Here is a 19,958-nt window from a genome sequence, read left to right on the forward strand (position 1 = left end):
TTCCTACAAAGAACTCAAAACAGAACTTAGAGTTTATAACAGCAAACTTTCTTAACACTCGTCATGCTTCTCAGAGGGTGGAGGGAGGGAATATGAGGTAGACAGAACGGTAAAAAGAGGACAGACGCTACAGATCTGGACACAGGCAACGACAATGAAGCCAACGGCTCACTGGAGGGCCTGCTACCCAGGGCCGGGGGCCCAGGAGAACGCACCCATTTCTGTGACCTCTGGTTTGGGAATGAGGTTCAGTGGCACTCATGGGAGGTTCCCTTACAAGGTTTCCTTATAAGGAGCACTGGGGCTATCCACAGTGCTGGTGTTTCCTAAGCAGTAAGGCCTCCTGGGTTCCTAAGTTCCTTGGGCTCCACTATGAGACCATCACAGACGTCTCATCGCTGGTTGGCCAGACAACAACAGACAAATGACCAGTGGGTCCACAGTTCTTCAACAAACCAGACAAAAGCAACAATGATGGGTGAAAGAGAGAGGAGGAGGAAAAGGGTCTTCTTTGCATCTGCCCCGGTGGGATTCATGTTTTCTCAGAGGGTAGAAGGAAAGCAGAGCCTGCTGTTTACGTCCCTTCTACATCAAATGGTTGTTCCAGAGAAAGCGCAGCAGCATGTGAACTCCTCCAAAGAAAACGAAGACATAGTGAGCCAGGATATCTCTGCCTTCTTGCTGAAAGTTCTGTTTAAAAAGAGAGCAAGAAAGGGAGGGTGAGTTTTTTTCAAAGGCGATAAAATAATCCAAAGTTAGAAATTCAGTATTAATATTAATTCAGTCAGTGCCACAAACTTGCTTCTCGGGCTGCTTTGTGAAGTGTCTGAGTGGAAGAATATCTTGGTTTGTTCATGATGTCCGTACCATCCACAGAACCTGGGGAAGTTTTCCTCTGGACATCTTTTCCCATTTTCACCATCAGCAAATTGGGCACTCTTTTCCAGGTTGATTAACCTCTTCCTCTGGCTTCCCAGAGCACTTTCTTAGTCCTCCCAAAGAACCAAGGGAGTCTGCTTTGGGGCTGGAAGAATGGACTTTAGATGGTGAAGAGGGGGTGAGTGTGAGCATGGTTGTAAGCAAAGACCTCAGAGGTTTCTGGTGCGTGCTCAGTCGCTTCAGTTGTGTCTGACTCTTGCAGCCCCATGGACTGTAGCCCACCAGCTCCTCTGTCCATGGGATTTTCCTGACAAGAATACTGGAGTGGGTTGCCATACCCCCTCCTCCAGGGGATCTTCCTGACCTAGGGATCAAACCTGTATCTCCTGCATTTCCTACATTGCAGGCAGATTCTTTACCACTGAGCCAGCGAGGAAGCTCATAAGTAAATACCACTGTAACTGGAAACCATGAAAGGACTTGTTTTTCCCTTTTATAATTGATATCAATTGAAAAAATTGAGGAACTTTGACAGTGGTCCAGTGGTTCGTGATTAAGACTCTGGGCTTCCACTGCAGGGGGCACAGGTTCAATCCCTACTCAGGGAACTAAGATCCCACATGCCACAGCCAAAAATTTAAAATTAAAAATATTTTAATTAAAAAAAGAAAAATTGAATTTCCTTTCAGCAAAGCAGACAAGAAAATGTATAGAGCACTGAGTCAGATGCTCATATATTTAAATTCTGGTTTTGCCACTTAGTGGCTGAGTAACCTTGGATAGGTTATCTAATCTTGCTGAACCTCAAATGCTTCTGATATACCGATTCCACTAATTCATAGGGTTATTTGGAAAATTAAATGAAAGAAATAAGAGTATCCCAGAGTACCTGAAAGAAAAGGTTTAGTAAATGTTCATTTCCCACCTGTCCTTCTAACAAACTTAAGAAATTTCTTATACATTACTGTCAAGGTCCCAGAGAAAACAGATGACACTCTCAAATTAGGATAATACAGGGTTGGATGAAGACACTTTACAAAAGTGGGAGGAGGCGTAAGGGTGGCCTAACAACAGAGTTATTGCCACTCCTAGGCCTATAGGGTCAGGGAGAGGGCAGTTTCTAGGACCCAGGATAGAGTCCTGTGGAGAAAAATTTCAAAGGTGCATTTAAGACACTAAAAGCATAGAACAACTGTTTTAAAACATACTTTATAGCTAGGAAAATTACATGCCCCAGATTAAAAAAAAACAGGTCTTTGAATCAAAACCCCTCAAAACTAGATGGCAAAATAGGTTGAGAATCAAGGCCTATTTGAAAACACCAAACACTTGCTTAAGTGAAAAGAATAAGAAGTCAAGCTATGTGATAGATTGAGGACAATCAATTAAGCAGACAAAAATACACCTTGGTGTGCTCCTTGCCAGGGATTTCCAAGAGCAAGAATCAAAGTTTCCTTAAATTCATCAAAAGCAGGAAGACATCTGGAGAATCAATGAGACCACTTGATTAAATAAAGTATAAAATGTGAATAAATGATTGCATATGAAAGAAATATACCATGCCAGATTCAAAATTTTGTTAAACTTACTTGAGTTAAGCCTGGAAGCAGCAGAGTAAAGCCTTTTAGCATTTTAGAGTCAAACTAAGGAGGAATTTTTTAAATTATTTTTTAAATATTCTGTGGTCTATTTGAAGTGCCCTACATGACAATTTTCAATACAAGAAAGATTACTTTAAAAGTCTAGGTCAAAGCCAGCTTTGTAAAACATTGCAAGAAAAGCTAGGGCAGGTATAAGTATAGACATAGATCAATGGAATAGAATTGAGAGTCCAGAAATAAAGCCCCAGTTTATAGTCAGTTGATTTTTGACAAGGGTGCCAAGGCAATTCAGTAGGAAGAGTACTCTTTTCAACAGATGTGCTGTGACAACTTAATACCCATATGCAAAAGAATGAAGATGAACTTATCAGTTCAGTTCAATCACTCAGTTGTGTCTGACTCTTTGCGACCCCATGAACCGTAGCATGGCAGGCCTCCCTGTCCATCACTCATGAGCATGGTTGGAAGTCAAGGTCTAACATTCATGGTTAACATTCAAAGCTGAGGTCTTTGCTTTCGACCATGGTTGGAGTTATAAAATGAACTTATAACTCATACCCTATATAAAAATTAGCTCTGAATTTAAGAGCTAAAATTCTAAAGCTCTTGAAAAAAACCATAGGCATAAATCTTCATGATGATTTCTTAGGTATGACCCAAAAGCACTAGCCACAAAAGAAAAATAGGTGAGTTGAAATTCATCAAAGTTAAAACTTTTGCACTTCAAAGAACACTGTCAAGATGAAAGACAACCTTCAGAATGGGAGAAAATATTTGCAAATAACATATCTCATAAGGGACTTATATTCAGCATATATAAAGAACTGTGCTGCCGTGTGGTGCTAAGTCGCTTCAGTCATGGGCGCCCCTGTGACACTATGGGCCATAGGCCTCCAGGCTCCTCTGTCCATGGGATTCTCTAGGCAAGAATACTGGAGTGGGTTGCCATGCCCTCCTCGAGGGGGTCTTCCTGACCCAGGGATCAAACCCACATCTCTGACGTCTCCTGCATTGGCAAGCGGGTTCTTTACCACTAGCACCATTTGGCAGGCCCATATAAAGAGCTCCTACAACTCAATAATTAAAATACAACCCAATTTTAAAATGGGCAAAAAATCTGAATAGACATTTCTCCAGAGATTTATATAAATAACCAACAAGCATGTGAAAAGATGCACAACATTAACTATCAGGGAAGTGCAAATTAAACTTACAATATGATTCTACTTCATACCTGCTAGGCTGGCTATAATCAAAAAGACAGTTAACTAATTTTGACAAGAATGTGGAAAAAGAGGATCCCTCATACCTTGCTGGTGGGCCACAATATAAAATAGTACAGCCACTTTGGAAAACAGTCTGGAAGTTTCTCAAAAAGATAAAGTTGTCATATGACTCAGCAATTCCACTCCTATGTATGTACTCAAAAAAAACTGAAAACACTCATCTACACAAAAACTTCCACACACATGTCCATAGCATCATTATTTATAATAGTCAAAAAGTGGAAACAACCCAAACGTTCATCAACTGATGAATAAAGTGATATATATACATACAATGGAATATTATTCATCAATAAAAGAAATGAAGCATTGATTCATGCTACAACATGGATGAACCTTGAAAAAAACATTGTGTTAAGTGAGAAGGGGACCACAGAGGATGAGATGGTTGGATGGCATCACCGACTCGATGGACATGAGTTTGAGTAAGCTCTGGGAGTTGGTGATGGACAGGAAAGCCTGGTGTACTGCAGTCCATGGGGTCACAAAGAGTCGGACATAACTGAGCAACTGAGCTGAACTGAAGCGAAAGAAGTCAGACATAAAGACCACATGTTAATCCCCTTATATGAAATTTCAGAATAGGCAAATCCATAGAGAGAGAACATAGATTGGTGAGGCTGGAAGGAAAAATGGGAGGAGATGAGAAGGGACTACTATTGGGTTTGGAGTGTCTTACTGGGGTGATGAAACCGTTCTAAAATTGATTATAATGATGGCTGTACAACTCTATGAATAAACATAAAGCACTTATTATACTGTTTAAATGGATGAATTGTATGACATGTGGATTTTCTTAATAAGGTTATTTTTTAAAAAGGAAGAAAAGTGTTAATTTATTAAGCGGCAGAGGTAAATTTAAGACATAAGTAAATTACAGCTTACAAGGTAAGGGGAAAAAAATCATTACCAAAAAAAAAAAAAAAAGAGGTAAGGGAAAGGAAGAAAAGGAAAATGGAAGAGGAGGTGACATGGAGAAGTGACTTCCCGATTAAGTTGAGATAAATGTAGAAAATAGGTGCTTGTGATTTTTCCTATTCTGCTTTCTCCAGAGGAAAAATTAGAAGGAACCAGGAGTATTCAGAGTACTAGCTGATAAAGAAGCAGAAAAGGTGAACTAAGGACTTGCCTGTAATTCTTAAGGCACAGTCATCAGTGAAAACTGCAGAAGAAACTGAAGCATTGGAGGAAGGTGGAGAGTACCGTGAGTGCTCTGTAATAAATGATACACGGCCAAGAAGTGTTCAACTCAAATAAGGCCAAAAACAAATTAAGTTGTTGGCTTTGATAACATGTACTGATCATTTTCCATGGAATTATCTCACTCAATGTTCAGAACAGTCTACTGGCTTCATTCTAAATATAAATCAGAACATGGCACTCTTCTACTCTCCCTCCCCAGAAGCTTCTCTTATAAACACTTAGGGTAAAACCCAAACACCTTTTACCACCACTCCTAAGACAGAGGCCAGCCACTGGACATCAACACCCACCCCGCTCAGCCATTCTGGCCTCCTTGCTGTTCCTTATGCCTGTTTCTATGCCAAGGGCTTGGCACTCCCAGTTCCCTCTGTCTGGAACACTTTCTCCCCAGGTATTCCCCTGGCTCACTTCCAGTCTCTGCTCAAATATCACCTCCTCAGAGAAGCCTTTCCTGACGGCCCGTTCAGAGTCATCTCCATCACTCAGTATCCCCAGCAGTCTAGTCATCCACTTCACTGTTCGTCCCTCTCCTATGTTATGAGTCCTATGAGAGTAGGCTCATCTTCCGTCCTGCTCTCTGCCTGGAACTGAGTCTGGCATATAGGAAACACTCAATAAGTATTTGTTTGAGTGAACTTGGTCTGTCAATACCTGGGACTGAGTCTGGTACATAGTAGGTACTCAATAAATATTTGCATAAAATCAGTCTATCAATATTTTGTGTGATTATTTTCTTCTTACTTTTAGTAACGTTATTGTTGGAACCTTCTGTTCTTGTTTTGTCTCCGGGAATGTTTTACTTGAGGGGATGGCTGAGTACTGCCACATTTGAACCAGAGCATAGAAGGAGGCCTGGCACTCCCTGAGGTGAGCATGATGGCAGCAGCAGGGATAAACAAGAAATCGCCACAGGTACTTGTCCTGTGATGAATTTAAGGGCAAGAAGTTGGGCTGCAAGGGTCAGCCATCTGTCCTAGCACAGAGCCCCACATGGTTATTCTCTTTCTGCTGCCAGTTACAGGTTGTTCTGGAGGAAAACTAAGTTGGCCATGGATTTCATCGCGCCTAAAATTTGGGCTTCCCTGGTGACTCAGCTGGTAAAGAATCTTCTGCAATGCGGGAGACCAGGATTTTATCCCTGGGTCAGGAAGATCCCTTCAAGAAGGGAACAGCTACCCACTCCAGTATTCTTACCTGGAGAATTCCATGGACAGAGGAACCTGGTGAGCTATACAGTCCATGGGATCACAAAGAGTCAGACATGACTGAGCGACTAACACTTTCACAGGATTTAAAACAGTAATCTTTATGTTTTCCCTTATTACTTCTTATAATAATCAGGAGAAACAAAGAAATCAGGGAGAGCTGGGCTTAGAGCATAACCTGGGTTGGTTCAAGGAGGATAACCATAATCTAAGTCAAAGGTTCTCCTCCATGATGGAGCATTACATTCACCTGGACTCATCTCTCAAGGTGGGGTCCAGCATCTATAGGTCTTAAAACTCCACAGATGATTCTCACATGCATCCTAGTATGAGAGTGTGAGGCAAAGTTTCTCACATTTACAACTCAGAACCCCAAGGGTGTGTGCAAAATGGTAAATTCTGATGCCAGAGCTGTGGGCTGGGATTCAAGATTTTGCACATCTGGTCAGCTGCCAAATAATGCTGATGCTGCTGGTCTGTGGACCAGTTTTGCGAGGCAAATGTGAAATCAAATACTGGCGTTGGCTCAGTTTCTCAATTTTCAGATCTCATGCTTGGTAATCTGGACATTATTAATCCATGTGTTCTGCTAATTCCTGGGCATTCCAGCTATTTGGCACCCATTGTTCTGTTTGCTCTTTCCTGCTAGGCCCTTGCTGGAGAAATTTAAGTCTCACCTCTCGCACCATTCTCTGCTCAATGCTGTCCCCAATGTTTCTCAGCTGCACGGCCAACTTGTGAATTATTTCCTCCCGGTGATGGCTCTGGCCAACACTATCCTCCTTGGGCTGAGAAGGTGGATTGTGATCTACATTGATAGAAAAGGGTTCAAAGAGATAACTGCATTAACTATCACTCACCACTAGTCACTTAAAACTGTCTTAGACAACGAGAGGAATGAAATACCATCATCATAGTGATTATTGAAAGCAAAGCCTTGCATTGGAATAAATAGCTCTGTCCAGTAGAAATATAATTCAAGCTATATATAAATTTTAATTTTTCTAGTGGTAAAATCAGGTAAAAAATAATTTTAGTAATGTATTTTACTTAAGACAGTATATCCAAAGTATTATGACATATAATCAATATAAAATTATTAGTGATATGTTTTGCACTTTTTTAAGCTTTCAAAATCCAGTATTTATTTTATACTTACAACACATCTCAATCCCGATATTAACTAATTTCATTGGAAATCCTTGTATTTTATTTCATGAAGTGTTGATTTGTATTTAGATTTCATGAAGTTTACAATTAAAAAGTAAATTCATATATCCAAGTTGTTCCACATATACCTAAATTTAGTTCCAACAACTAAATCAAGTATCAGGGTTTTTTTAACTTAATTAAAATTAAGTAAAACTTAAAATCAGTTTCTCAATTGCACTGACCACATTTCAAGTGCTCTATTATATTCCAATACTGAATTTTTAATATCCAAAAGGAAAAATTATCTCACTTTATGCCAAAAATTGTGTGGACATATACATATCCACATAGAATTCTGAAAATAAAACTTGTCATCTAAATGACCTAGTGGGGAATTTGGAAAAATCTCATCATTAATCTTTTCAAAAGAATAATTCCTTCATAAAGCAAATAACAAGCCTCAATGTATTGGGACTTTAAAAAATGTTGTATCAACATACAAAAGGTTCTTTCAGTTGCACTTAGGAAAACTTTTAAGCAAATATGACTTTAAGGTTTTGTAAGTGCTTTTCCACTGCCAGCTATAATGTGAATATTTTATTGTCTCAGATGGTGGTCATCTTTTTATAATATTGACTTTATTCAATAAAAAATAGAGATCTAGGGCTTTCTGGTTTAAGACTGAGCACAAGCATTGACCTTTCCATTTCTCCTGTCCCTCCCAAGACCCCACCAAAATGAAAGTATAAAAAAGAGTAAAACTGCAACAGTGCAAAGAACGGGAAGCAGAGTCAACAGCAGATGAGAGATCTATATGTGTTTCTAGAAGGCAGAAAGAAGAGAAGACAAGATACAGACAAATGAGCCAGAAAGAGAAAGTGCCAAGAACCCATGATAGGAAGCCCCTTAACTCACCAGGACCCGGAAGCTGGGAAAGGGAAACATGTCATTGACTAGAATTCTGATGAGGATCTACTGTACCACTTGGTACCCTTGACAGCCCCAGCCACTGGACCCATCAGATTTCAGGTAAAAAATCCAGACCACGCTTCCCTAACAGGAGAACAAATCTTGTGGAGAGAGCTAAAACTTCTTTATGAATGTTGATGCCTCAGGTCAAAGGTCTCCTTGTTCTGGCATTTGAGGGACCTGGGGCCAGAAAGTCAGCTTCCCTAACTCATCACCCTAAAACTCCCCCAGTTCAGACCCCCTAGATGAGTCCCCATTCAGTGAGGAGCCCTGGGAAGCAGTGAGGCATAATGGTAAGATTCTGAAACCAAATCATTTGGGTTCACATGTAAAATCTATAGATAAAACTATGTAACCTGGGAAAGTTATTTAATCTCTATGCCTTCGTTTCTTCAACTGTAAAATGGGAATGGTAATATATTATCAATTCTAAGATTTTATAATGCCTCTAAAAGAGAATGTGTTTTATAGTCTATGACAGAGCCTGGTGGGCTGCCATCTATGAGGTCGCACAGAGTCGGACACGACTGAAGTGACTTAGCAGCAGCAGCATGTCACATTCCAACAGCATTGTTTATTTTCTTAGTAGGAAGCAAAATTATAGTACATTTTACAATTGATGGAATATTAAACTTAGTGAGCAGAAAAGGAAATGGCAACCCACTCCAGCATTCTTGCCTGGGGAATTCCACGGACAGAGGAGCCTGGTGGGATACCGTCCATGGGGTCGCAGAGTCCGACACGACTGAGCACACAGCACAAACTTAATGAGATACCATAGTAACTACCTTGTAGAGGGGTTGTTGAAATGATTAAGTGAGTTAATACATTTAATCTGTGCAGGACCACACCTGGAACATGGATAAATGTTATATGAGTGAGTGAGTGAAAGTCGCTCAGTCGTGTCCGATGCAGACCCCAATGACTGTAGCCCACCAGGCTCCTCTGTCCATGGAATTCTCCAGGCCAGAATACTGGAGTGGGTAGCCTTTCCCTTCTCCAGGGGGGATCTTCCCAGGTCTCCTGCATTGCAGGCGGATTCTTTACCAACCGAGCTATCAGGGAAGCCCAAATACTATATAAGTGTTAGCTACTGCCACCAACTGGGAAAACAGTCTTCACATAACAGCAGAAAAAACCCACACGAGTTAACTGGTCGTATTTTTTTTAAATAATAGATCACCAGGCAACTGAGAAGAACCATAGAATGAAAGAGAAATACCAGATAAAAAAACAAAATAGTGATCCTGAAGAAAACAGATGTAATTCAGGAGACAGAAGAGAATGTTTACAAGTTCTAATGTATATGTTTAGAGTGATTTAAGAAAATATTACATTTAGCGACTTCCCTGGCGATCCAGTGGTTAGGACTTCACCTTCCCCAGGGGTTGTGGGTTTGATCCCTGCTCAGGGAGCTAGGATCCCACAGGCCTGTGGCCAAAAAACCAAAACATAAAAACAGAAGCAATATTGTAACAAATTCAATAAAGACTTTAAAAATGGTCTACATCAAAAAAATGTCTTTATTAAAAAAGACAATATTACATTTAGGAAACAAAAGAAAATGCTATGAAAAAAGACTAAACCTACAACAAAATCTTTCAGTTTTTAAAAATATGATTGCTAAAATTAAAAATACAATTGATTGTCTGAGAAAAGAAAATCACTCAGAAAAAAAAATCAGAATTTTTAAATAGGCGAGATAAGATAGGTGATATACAGAACCAATCTGGAAAGACCAGGACGTGATTAGTAACAGTCACAGAAAGAAATAGAGGAGGAAAATTGTTAAATAGCATAAGACAGCTTCCCAGCGCAAACTCCAGATTAGAACATCTCACCAAGAAAAAAGAAAGCCCCACCAAATTCTCAGGACAACAAAAGGGGAAATAAAATCCTCACCTCTGGACCATACTGACATTTCAAAAGATGTCATTTTGGCTAAATATGCTAAAGATCTCCAAAGAGAAATATGGGTTAGTTTGATGACTGACTTCCCATCAGTAATGGATTCTAGAATATGGCAGAACAATTAATACCCTCAAGAATTTTTTTTTTTTTTTTTTGGTCATGCCACGTGCTTTCCAAGATCTTAGTTCCCCAACCAGAGAGGTTGAACCCTGGCCCTTGGCAGTGAAAGCATCAAGTTCTAACCACAACCACCAGGGAATTCCCACCCTCGAGGATTTTATAAAAAATTCTTTTCAACCTAGAAGTCTCTGCCTACCTAATTCTCAATAATTTGTGAAGGGTGAATAAAGGCATTTGCAGACGTGCAAGGACTCAGGAAGTTGTTCTCCCATAAACAATTTCTTAGGGAGCCTCTTGAGGAGGTTTTCCAGTGAAACAGAGTATGACTAAACCAAGGGGAAAAAAACAAAATCAGCAAAAGGTGAATCCTGGGAAGGGAAGTCCCAGGATGACAGGCCTGATAGTGATGAGATTGGAACAAGAGTACAGCTCTAGAAGGGAAGTCCCCGAGGAAAGGGAGATTTGATCAAAGACATAGCATGACTGAAAATTTGTGAAACTTGAAGATATCGTAACTACAGCTCTAAAAGAGAAGTCCCCGAGGAAAGGGAGATTTGACTGAAGACATAACATGATTGAAAATTTGGGAAACTTGAAGATATCATAACTACAAATCATGTGAGCAGTGGAGGAGAGGCAGTGAGAAAGTCCAGAAAACAAAGGTAATACAGAAAGTTTATGGTGCAAATGAGAAGCCAGTTAAGATGTGGCTTAAGTTTAAACGGGGCTTCCCTGATAGCTCAGTTGGTAAAGACTCTGTCTCAGTGAAGAAGACTCCAGTTCAATTCAAGAATTGGGAAGATCCGCTGGAGAAGGAATAGAGTCGCAAAGAGTCGGACTCACTGAGCGACCTTCACTTCCATGACTCACTACTTGTAGATCTGGATTATGTAAACTGTCAACAATCCATCATTTAATGTACAGCATACTGTCTAAAAAATGTACACAACTGTGCTTTGACCTTTAATGGACAGAACAGAGTTTTCTGAGAGGCTATTCCAGGGTCATAATCTTCAGTTTGGCTAGAAAAAAAAATTTCCATTTCTTTCTTAGACCAACTGATCAACTTTTTTTTGTTGGCACTCAGCCTGATTTAAGCAGTCACAGCTTTAATCCCCTATTTCATTACTTGGAGATGACTATTCTCAGGGAAAAATCACTTCGGTACCTACAGACTTTATTGGTGGCCGTGACCACTCCTGAACCCCAGAGCCTTAAGAGAATGTGAAGAGTATTTGCAGAACCTTTTACCTTTGTAACGTAACAAGTGGAGAGAAGAAAGGGCAACTGAGTGGGGAGACCTTCCAAATGAGTATCATCAACCTCAGAATGGATTTAGGACCAGCCCTACCTGTGCCAATCAAAAGCATGATGATTTGCAACTATCATTTTAACTGACTGTCACCTGGGAAGTACAAAATCTAGCATCTGCAGTATGAAGACAGAATACAAGTTGGGTAAGTTTCAGTAATGGACGCTGGGAGAAATGGAACTATAAGAATGCTAACAAGCCTTGGGTATTCCAGCTGGGTAGACAAAGGGGCAGAGAAGGAAGGACCTAGAGATAAGACACAACAGAAGATTGTGCTCAAAGCAAGAAGTGTGTTTTGTATTCTGGAACTCAGCATAACAACTATTTGTATTTCGTGCATGTCTGAACAATTACTGGTGAAACACTTGCGGTGTGGCAAATGCGTGTGTGCTCAGTGATGTCCAACTCTTTTTGACCCCATGGACTATAACCTGCCAGGTTCCTCTGTCCACGGGATTTTCCAGGTGTGGATACTGGAGTGGGTTGCCATTTCCTCCTCCAGGGAATCTTCCCGACCCAGGGATCAAACCCACGCCTCTTGAGTCTCCTGCATTGGCAGGTGTGTTCTTTACCACTAGTGCCATCTGGGAAGTCCAAAATAAGAGAGATGATACTGCATATTAGATGTGTGTATCAGCATACTTACCTATTGGATACACATTGTCTGTCAGTAATTATGGGTTACCGTTAACTCCCTAAGAATTTGGAATTAAAAGAAAAAAGTGTTTTTTGAGAACTTAGAGGCAAGATCAGTGTGTCTTTAGTGGAAATGGGTGAGATGAGCAGTCATGGGAAGGGGAGAGGCTACTAGCTCTCCCTTGCACAAGCCATTCCCTCTGCCTGCAACTTGCACCGTCCTTAACCCCCTCAGGTCTCAGTCCAGGGTTACAGCTCCAGGGAAGCCTTCTCTAACCTCCCTCCTAGGTCAAAGCCCCATTATAGCATCTGGACCTCTTAGCACCCTATCACATTACATTTAACATTGGTATATGTGATTGACTGCTGTCTGCCTTCTTTACCTGACCATCTGTGCCAGGGAGGAAGGGGCTGTTACAGTTTTTGTTCACCATTGTCGCCCGAGTATGTAACGCAGTGCCTAAAATATAGTTGGCCCTAGTATTTTTTTTTAATGAATAAAAAATGTCAAAAACAAACAAACAAACAAAAGTCAATGTGTCCATCTAGAGGAGGAAAGAGAGATGGTGAGCCTTAGGAGCATCAAAAAAAAAAAAAAAAAAAGCAAAAAGCATCCAAGGGACTTTCTTGGTGGTCCAGCGGTTAAGAATCTGTCTGCCAGTGCAGGGGTCGAGGGTTGATCCTTGGTCTGGGAACTAAGATCCCACATGCCATGGTGCAACTAAGCCCATGCACCACAACTACGGAGCCCTTGTGCCCTGGAGCCCATGCTTGGCAACAGGAAGCAGCCCCTGCGACCGGAAGCCCATGCACCACAACTAGAGAGATAATTATATATATATATATATATATGTATATATATATATATATAAAGCAGAAAGAAGCTGAAAACTGGACCCTCTTCTGACTTCTACAATTAATATATCCCATTTACGCTACTTATATATCTATGAGTGTCTCTGTGTTAGTTGCTCAGTTGTGTCCGACTCTTTGTGACCCCATGGATTTATATCACCAGGCTCTTCTGTCCATGGTATTCTCCAGGCAAGAATACTGAAGTGGGTTGCCATTCCCTTCTCGGGAGAATCTTCCTGACCCAGGGGTTGAACCTGGGTCTCTTTCATTGCTGACAGATTCTTTTTCAGCCACACCCCACACCTTGTGATATCTCCGTTCTCTGATCAGGGATTGAACCTGGGCTTCTTGCAATGGGAAGTGCAGAGTCCTGTTGGACTTCCAGGAAATTTTTCTGTGTGTGTGTGTATATAATTCTGCCCTTTCCTATCAATAGAGAAGGAAATGGCAACCGACTCCAGTATTCTTGCCTGGAAAACCCCATGAACAGAGAAGCCTGGCAAGCTATAGTCCACGGGTCACAAAGAGTTGGACATGACTGAACGCACACACTTTTCCTATCAATACTTATTACATTTTTAGAGGTGGGCAGGGCCTCTTTCCACTTTTAATCATTTTTGTTTTCCCAAGAGTGTCTAGTTTATCTTAAACGACATATCAGGACGGTTGCTCCAGACTTCTCCAAATCCTACCCACCTCCTCAATTTTTCTAAATGTCTTTTAGTTCTACATGGGCTTCCCAGGTGGTGCTAGTGATAAAGAATCCTCCTGACAATGCAGGAGACCCAAGAGATGCAGGTTCAATCCCTGGGCCGGGAAGATCCCCTAGAGGAGGAAATAGCAACCTATTCCAGTATTATTGCCTGGAAAAATCCCATGGACAGAGGAGCATGGTGGGCTATAGTCAGGGTCGCAAAGAGTTGAACATGACTAAGTGCAGGTGTATGCGTGTGCACACACACACACACATTCTCCATACAAATACTATGGATTCCTCCCCCGCAGCACCAAACAGATATGTTCATATGGCTAGTGTTGAGTTCAGTTTCTCAGTCGTGTCCGACTCTTTGTGACCCCATGGACTGTGGCATGGCCAGGCTTCCCTGTCCATCACCAACTCCCAGAGCTTGCTCAAACTCATGTCCATCGAGTCGGTGATGCCATCCAACCATCACATCCTCTGTCGTCCCCTTCTCCCACCTTCAATCTTTCCCAGCATCAGGGTCTTTTCCAATGAATCAGTTCTTCACATCAGGTGGCCAAAGTATTGGAGCTTCAGCTTCAGTCCTTCCAGTGAATATTCAGGACTGATTTCCTTTAGGATTGACTGGTTTGATCTCCTTGCAATCCAAGGGACTCTCAAGAGTCTTCTCCAACACCAACAGTTCAAAAGCATCAAATCTTCAGTGCTCAGCTTTCTTTATAGTCCAACTCTCACATCCATACATGACTACTGGAAAATGGTAGCTTTGACTAGACAGACCTTTGTCAGCAAAATAATGTTTCTGCTTTTTTATATGCTATCTAGGTTGGTCATAGTTTTTCTTCCAAGGAGCAAGCATCTTTTAATTTCATGGCTGCAGTCACCATCTGCAGTGATTTTGGAGCCCAAGAAAATAGTCTGTCACTGTTTCCATTGTTTCCCTATCTATCCCATGTAGTAATGGGGCCAGATACCATGATCTCAGTTTTTTGAATATTGAGTTTTAAGCCAGCTTTTTCACTCTCCTCTTTCACTTTCATCAAGAGGCTCTTTAGTTCTTCATAATGGCTAGTGTAGATGCCCCCAAAGTAACAGAGATAAGTTTGGGCTTCAACCAGTCACTTTCCAGCCAGCAATGGCTTGTGATTTTCATTTTCAGTCTGTGTTACAGGCTGGGACAAAAGCACTAAGAGGAGAAAGGGATCTTCTCAATCAGCTTCTTCATTAAGAGTTCCCTGTATCTAACTTGGGCTTCTCTGGTGGCTCAGAGGTTAAAGTGCCTGGGTCGGGAAGATTCCCTGGAGAAGAAAATGGCAACCCACTCCAGTATTCTTGCCTGGAGAATCCCATGGACAAAGGTGCCTGGTGGGCTACAGTCCATGGGGTCGCAAAGAGTCGGACACGTATCTAACCTATCTAATCTATCTCTGAAATCCGTCCATCCATCCAATCAGGATCCCAGCAGGAGAGCTTCCCAGGGTCCTCCACGCGACCTCCCACATCTGGATGACCTGCGCGCTCAGCTGTTCTCAGACGCGGGGCCGGTACCCGGTCGGCGGCCGGAAAAACCCTTAGGGCGGGGCTGGCAGTAGAGGTCACGTGAGCGGCTGTGACCAATGGGAAGTGCACACGGCGCGCTGTGCCCAGAGGCGGTCTCTGGCGCCGGGGATGGCTCTCCTTGTTCGCTGTCTGCTTCAAACCCGATTGAGAGGGAGGGAGGCCACGTATCCGGAGTACACCACCCCTCCAGTGACCCTGAGAACGCTTTAGCGTTCTCAACGTCATAATAACTCAGTGTCCCTCACACTGCCCCCTTCAGTCTGCTCAGCACCATTCCTTCAGCGATAAAAGGAGAGAAACGCGCTCCTTCTTGCTCAGCCTGTGAGGGAAGGAAATGGGAGTGGGGGTGGGGCGTGGCTTGTGGCGGCTACCGCCTCTGACTGAGCGGTAACCGGCGGCCGTTGCATGCACTGTTGGCGCACCAGACAAAAATGCCAGACACAAATAAGATTTTACATACGTAATAAAACGAGAACTCTATTGGCTGTCACTCTAACTCAAACGTAGTAGCATTAGTAATTCCTCACTCTGCTTCTGCTTTTTTTGAGGTGAAACTAATTAGGAAAACTTTTGGGGTAAATGTGGCAACCGCCCACAGTGCACCTCAGTTTCATAAGGATCGGTGAGGATTAAGTGATATAGTGAGTGTGAAAACATTGGAAAAGGTTTGCAGTAAAATACAAGTTCTAAAATAGTGCACAACTTTGTGAATATACTAAAAGCTACTGAATTGTGGCTCAGTAAAGCGTCTGCCAACAATGCAGGAGACCCGGGTTTGATCCCCGGGTGGGGAAGATTCCCTGGAGAAGGAAATGGCAACCCACTCCAGTACTCTTGCCTGGAAAATCCCATGGACGGAGAATTCTGGTAGGCTACAGTCCATGGGGTCGCAAAGAGTCGCACACGACTGAGCGACTTCACTTTCTTTCTTTCACTGAATTGTGTGTTTTAAAAGTTTGAACTTTATGGTACGAGTTATATCTCAACTTAGAAAAACGAAATATATGTTCTATAAGGTAATCATAGGTGACACAGTCTCAGGTTTGGAGATATCATTGTTGACACCTGTCCAGATGAAAATTCAAAATTTTGGTCAATTGAGTTCTTTTTAGAAAATGGATACCATATTTGATGTGGTGGCCAGAGTCTCATCAGGATGCTTGAAATTTCCACTTTCTTAGTGGCATGTAATTCTTTTAAAGTGGAAAATAGTTTGAGATTAAATCCTTTCAGGTGTCTAGCATGTTTTTAATCTAAAAGTCTAAAACCACATGCATTTAACTCTAACATTCTTTAATGCTTTTCAAAACACAGCACTTTAATTTTCCAACATTTTGGGACATTTAGGAATCATACATTTTTGAAAAGCAAAATTTCAAGTTTATCTTTCCCTCATGTTCTTTCCTATATTGACAATATCAAGAAGGAACCTACACTGAATTTTCCTTACCTTGACAATGCAGACATTTTCGGGTCAAACTTAAAGGTATATTTTTATTAAAAGATGAATTTGATCTGTTTTAGTGAATTTGGGGTCATCTTAATTAGTTGTCACATCAGTGATTCAGGGCTTATAGAAAGTAGGAGATTTATACCATGAAGCAAAGTCAGTTTTAGATTTTTACTATGTAAGAACTTCGATGAATAGATTTACACTACTTCTTAATATTTAAATACTCCAGTGCCCAATTTTATATCTTCAATACCAGGAAAAATACAAGCTAAATAGAATATTTAACTTAGTTTAATACAAATAATATCTTACCTGGGTTCCTTGACATGGCTGAAACTGGCCGGGAGCTGACAAGTTGGGTCATGTAAGCATTCTGAAAACTGTATTTCACCCACAGTGATTTGCAACAATTTGTTACATTGGGAGAGGGATTCAGAAGTTCTTTAGGTTCATAAACAATGGCATCATGTTTTTTCTTCTTCATGTTTTTTTCCTGTTAAAAATATTTTCAGAGGATTTCTCCCATTTCTCAGTATATATTTGGTATGATAAATGAATACTGATATTTTAACACAAACAGGCTTTATTCCATATATAAAAAGGTTTTGCATTTGGGTGGAAGATGGAACAGGGTGATCTGTAAGTTCTTTTTCAACTGAAGTAAACATCTATGTTGTTTGGTCTTTAGATCTGATACATCACCCTGTATCCTCATCTCCCAGCAGTTTCTCTTCATCTTAATAGTTACATTCCATCTAGGGAACAGTCTTAAATTGGTACACAGAGAAGAGAGACAAAGTATTAATAGTATAGCCAAAAGAAAAATAGATTTAAAAAATCTAGACAGATGGGGAAGACTAGAGATGGAATATATTCTTCATCCTACTTCAGGGTGTGTGTGTGTGTGTGTGTGTGTGTGTGTATTTCCTCCCCAGTGTGTGTGTGTGTGTGTGTGTATGTGTGTGTGTGTGTATTTCCTCCCCAGTGTGTGTGTGTGTGTGTGTGTGTATTTCCTCCCCAGTGTGTGTGTGTGTGTATTTCCTCCCCAGTGTGTGTGTGTGTGTGTGTGTGTGTGTATGTGTGTGTGTGTGTGTTTCCTCCCCAGAATGGCTCTTGTATTCCCTCTTTAATACTCCATATACACACAGTCCATCTCTGCAGATGCCAATGAAGGCTATTCTGTGCACACCCCTCCCTTTTCTTCTAATATTAAAGCACCAATCGGAGAAGGCAATGGCACCCCACTCCAGTACTCTTGCCTGGAGAATCCCAGGGATGGGGGAGCCTGGTGGGCTGCCGTCTATGGGGTCGCACAGAGTCGGACACGACTGATGCGACTTAGCAGCAGCAGCAGTAAAGCACCAATCCAGTAAGTTGAAGAATTGATGATTTTCATTGTCTATCAGTGTACTTACTTATCTTATTTTAAAGGTTGGCCACAGAGTTTGACTTGCTATTTTACCTTCTAAATCTAAGCAGTTAACAGAAAATAAAAGAATGACTGAGAGGTCAAACCATAAAAAGCAACTAAAGGTAGCAGAGGAGGCCTTCTGAAGCATTGGGTCAGTACTGTCCAATAAAAATATGTGAAACACATATGTAACATTAAGTGAAAGGGAATAGGTAAAATGAATTTTATTTTATTTTTTTAGGTGTATCTATTTTTTTTTAATTGAAAACCAAGTGAAATTAGCTGATTTGCTTTAAGGAATATGCTATTTTAATTACTGTACATTTAGCTATTATCAATATTTGCTATGCCTATAATTTATTAATTAGTAAAACACATTTAAAAATCATCAAAATCCATTTCCTAATATTAGTTTAAAATGGGATAACTATGTCTTACTGGAAATCTTTTTTTTTTAAATGAGTTTATTTTTTTCCCAATTATTTTTATTAGTTGGAGGCTAATTACTTTACAATATTATAGTGGTTTTTGCCATACATTGACATGAATGAGCCATGGATTTACATGTGTTCCCCATCCTGAATAAAATGAATTTTAATGATATGTTTTATTTAACCAAATGTATCCCTAAGTAAATTTCAGTGTTATCATTTCCACAGGTAGTCAATATAAAACTTATTAATGAAATATTTTATATTCTCATTAGGGTAAGTCTTCAAAACCTGGTATATATTTTACAGCGCATCTCAGTTCAAATTAGTCACACTTTGGGGGCTCAGTAGCTACATTTGGTCAGTGGCTACTGTATTGGACGATAAATATGATAAAGCTGTATTGCAGCTTTAGAGGAAGAAGCAAGAACTGAAAAGAAATGGCATTGAGAGAACGACAGTAAGCAGCAATCTCAGCTAGAAAAACTAAGTTGGGGGATATCATCAGGTAAAATTCTCATTTTTTTAAATTAGAGGATAATTGCTTTACAATGTTGTGTTTGTTTCTGCCATACAACAATGCCATCAGGTAAAATTCTGATCTCATTGTTATTCAAATGTATGACATTTTCCAGTGTAGGATGCTATTACAAATTTTGATTATTGTAATTTGGGCCATGTTTGGGGTGTGGGAGCTGTGGGATGAAGTGTAGTGTGTGCCTGGTCATTTTTGATGCCTTAGGCTGTCTGACATTTTAACTATTCTCATCAGGCAATCTTCTAACCTTATTTGATTTCTCAAGTTAACTTTACACTGGGAAAAGGACATCCTCTCCAGCTAATGCCTCAGAGCCAGATCAGACCTGGGTACAATTATTAAATTACTAAATGGGCAAAACTGACAATCAAGATATAGTTTCAGGGTGAGAGTCTTGTCTGAAAGAGCCAGCTGACAGCGTTACCCACCAGCTCATTGTGAAACCGTCATTTTTGTACTGGTTGTTCACATGACATTGCTAGATAATTGAGAATAAAGTATCTAATTATGGCCTGTTAAATAATTGAGCATATTAGACTTCATTTTCCCCAAATAGGTTTTTATTATAATTATTCCCAAGTAATTCTGTAGGATGTTATGAGATATTTATTGAAACATAATCAGTGCTAATTATACAGCCATCTTTTGGTTTCCATGGAGGATTGATTCTAGGATCCCCTTTGGATATTACATCCACAGATGTCCAAGTACCTTATATAACATGACATAGTAT

The 19,958-nt window shown here is 40.7% G+C and overlaps 1 protein-coding gene across 1 annotated transcript; it reads right to left on the minus strand.

Annotated features, from left to right (window-relative positions):
• Window positions 1-322: 322 nt before the first annotated feature.
• Window positions 323-17,329, minus strand: PXT1 (peroxisomal testis enriched protein 1). Its single transcript, XM_043449511.1, has 3 exons — window positions 17,158-17,329; window positions 6,852-6,982; window positions 323-690 (listed from the first exon to the last, which is right to left on the minus strand). Exons 1-3 carry the CDS (start codon window positions 17,327-17,329, stop codon window positions 586-588), a joined length of 408 nt encoding a protein of 135 aa, XP_043305446.1. The 3' UTR covers window positions 323-585.
• Window positions 17,330-19,958: the final 2,629 nt, after the last annotated feature.

The sequence above is a fragment of the Cervus canadensis genome, chromosome 28, assembly GCF_019320065.1.
Source record: "Cervus canadensis isolate Bull #8, Minnesota chromosome 28, ASM1932006v1, whole genome shotgun sequence".
NCBI classification, from domain to species: domain Eukaryota; kingdom Metazoa; phylum Chordata; class Mammalia; order Artiodactyla; family Cervidae; genus Cervus; species Cervus canadensis.

What these genes read in the sequence shown, in the direction of transcription:
- PXT1 (XM_043449511.1), bottom strand. Translation starts at nt 17,329, where the DNA reads ATGAAGAAGAAAAAACATGATGCCATTGTTTATGAACCTAAAGAACTT. An exon ending in AGCCATGTCAAGGAACCCAG is followed by an intron (nt 6,983 to 17,157) that starts GTAAGATATTAT and finishes CTATCAATGTAG; the next exon opens with ATCACAATCCACCTTCTCAG. An exon ending in AGCAGAGAATGGTGCGAGAG is followed by an intron (nt 691 to 6,851) that starts GTGAGACTTAAA and finishes CTTTTTAAACAG; the next exon opens with AACTTTCAGCAAGAAGGCAG.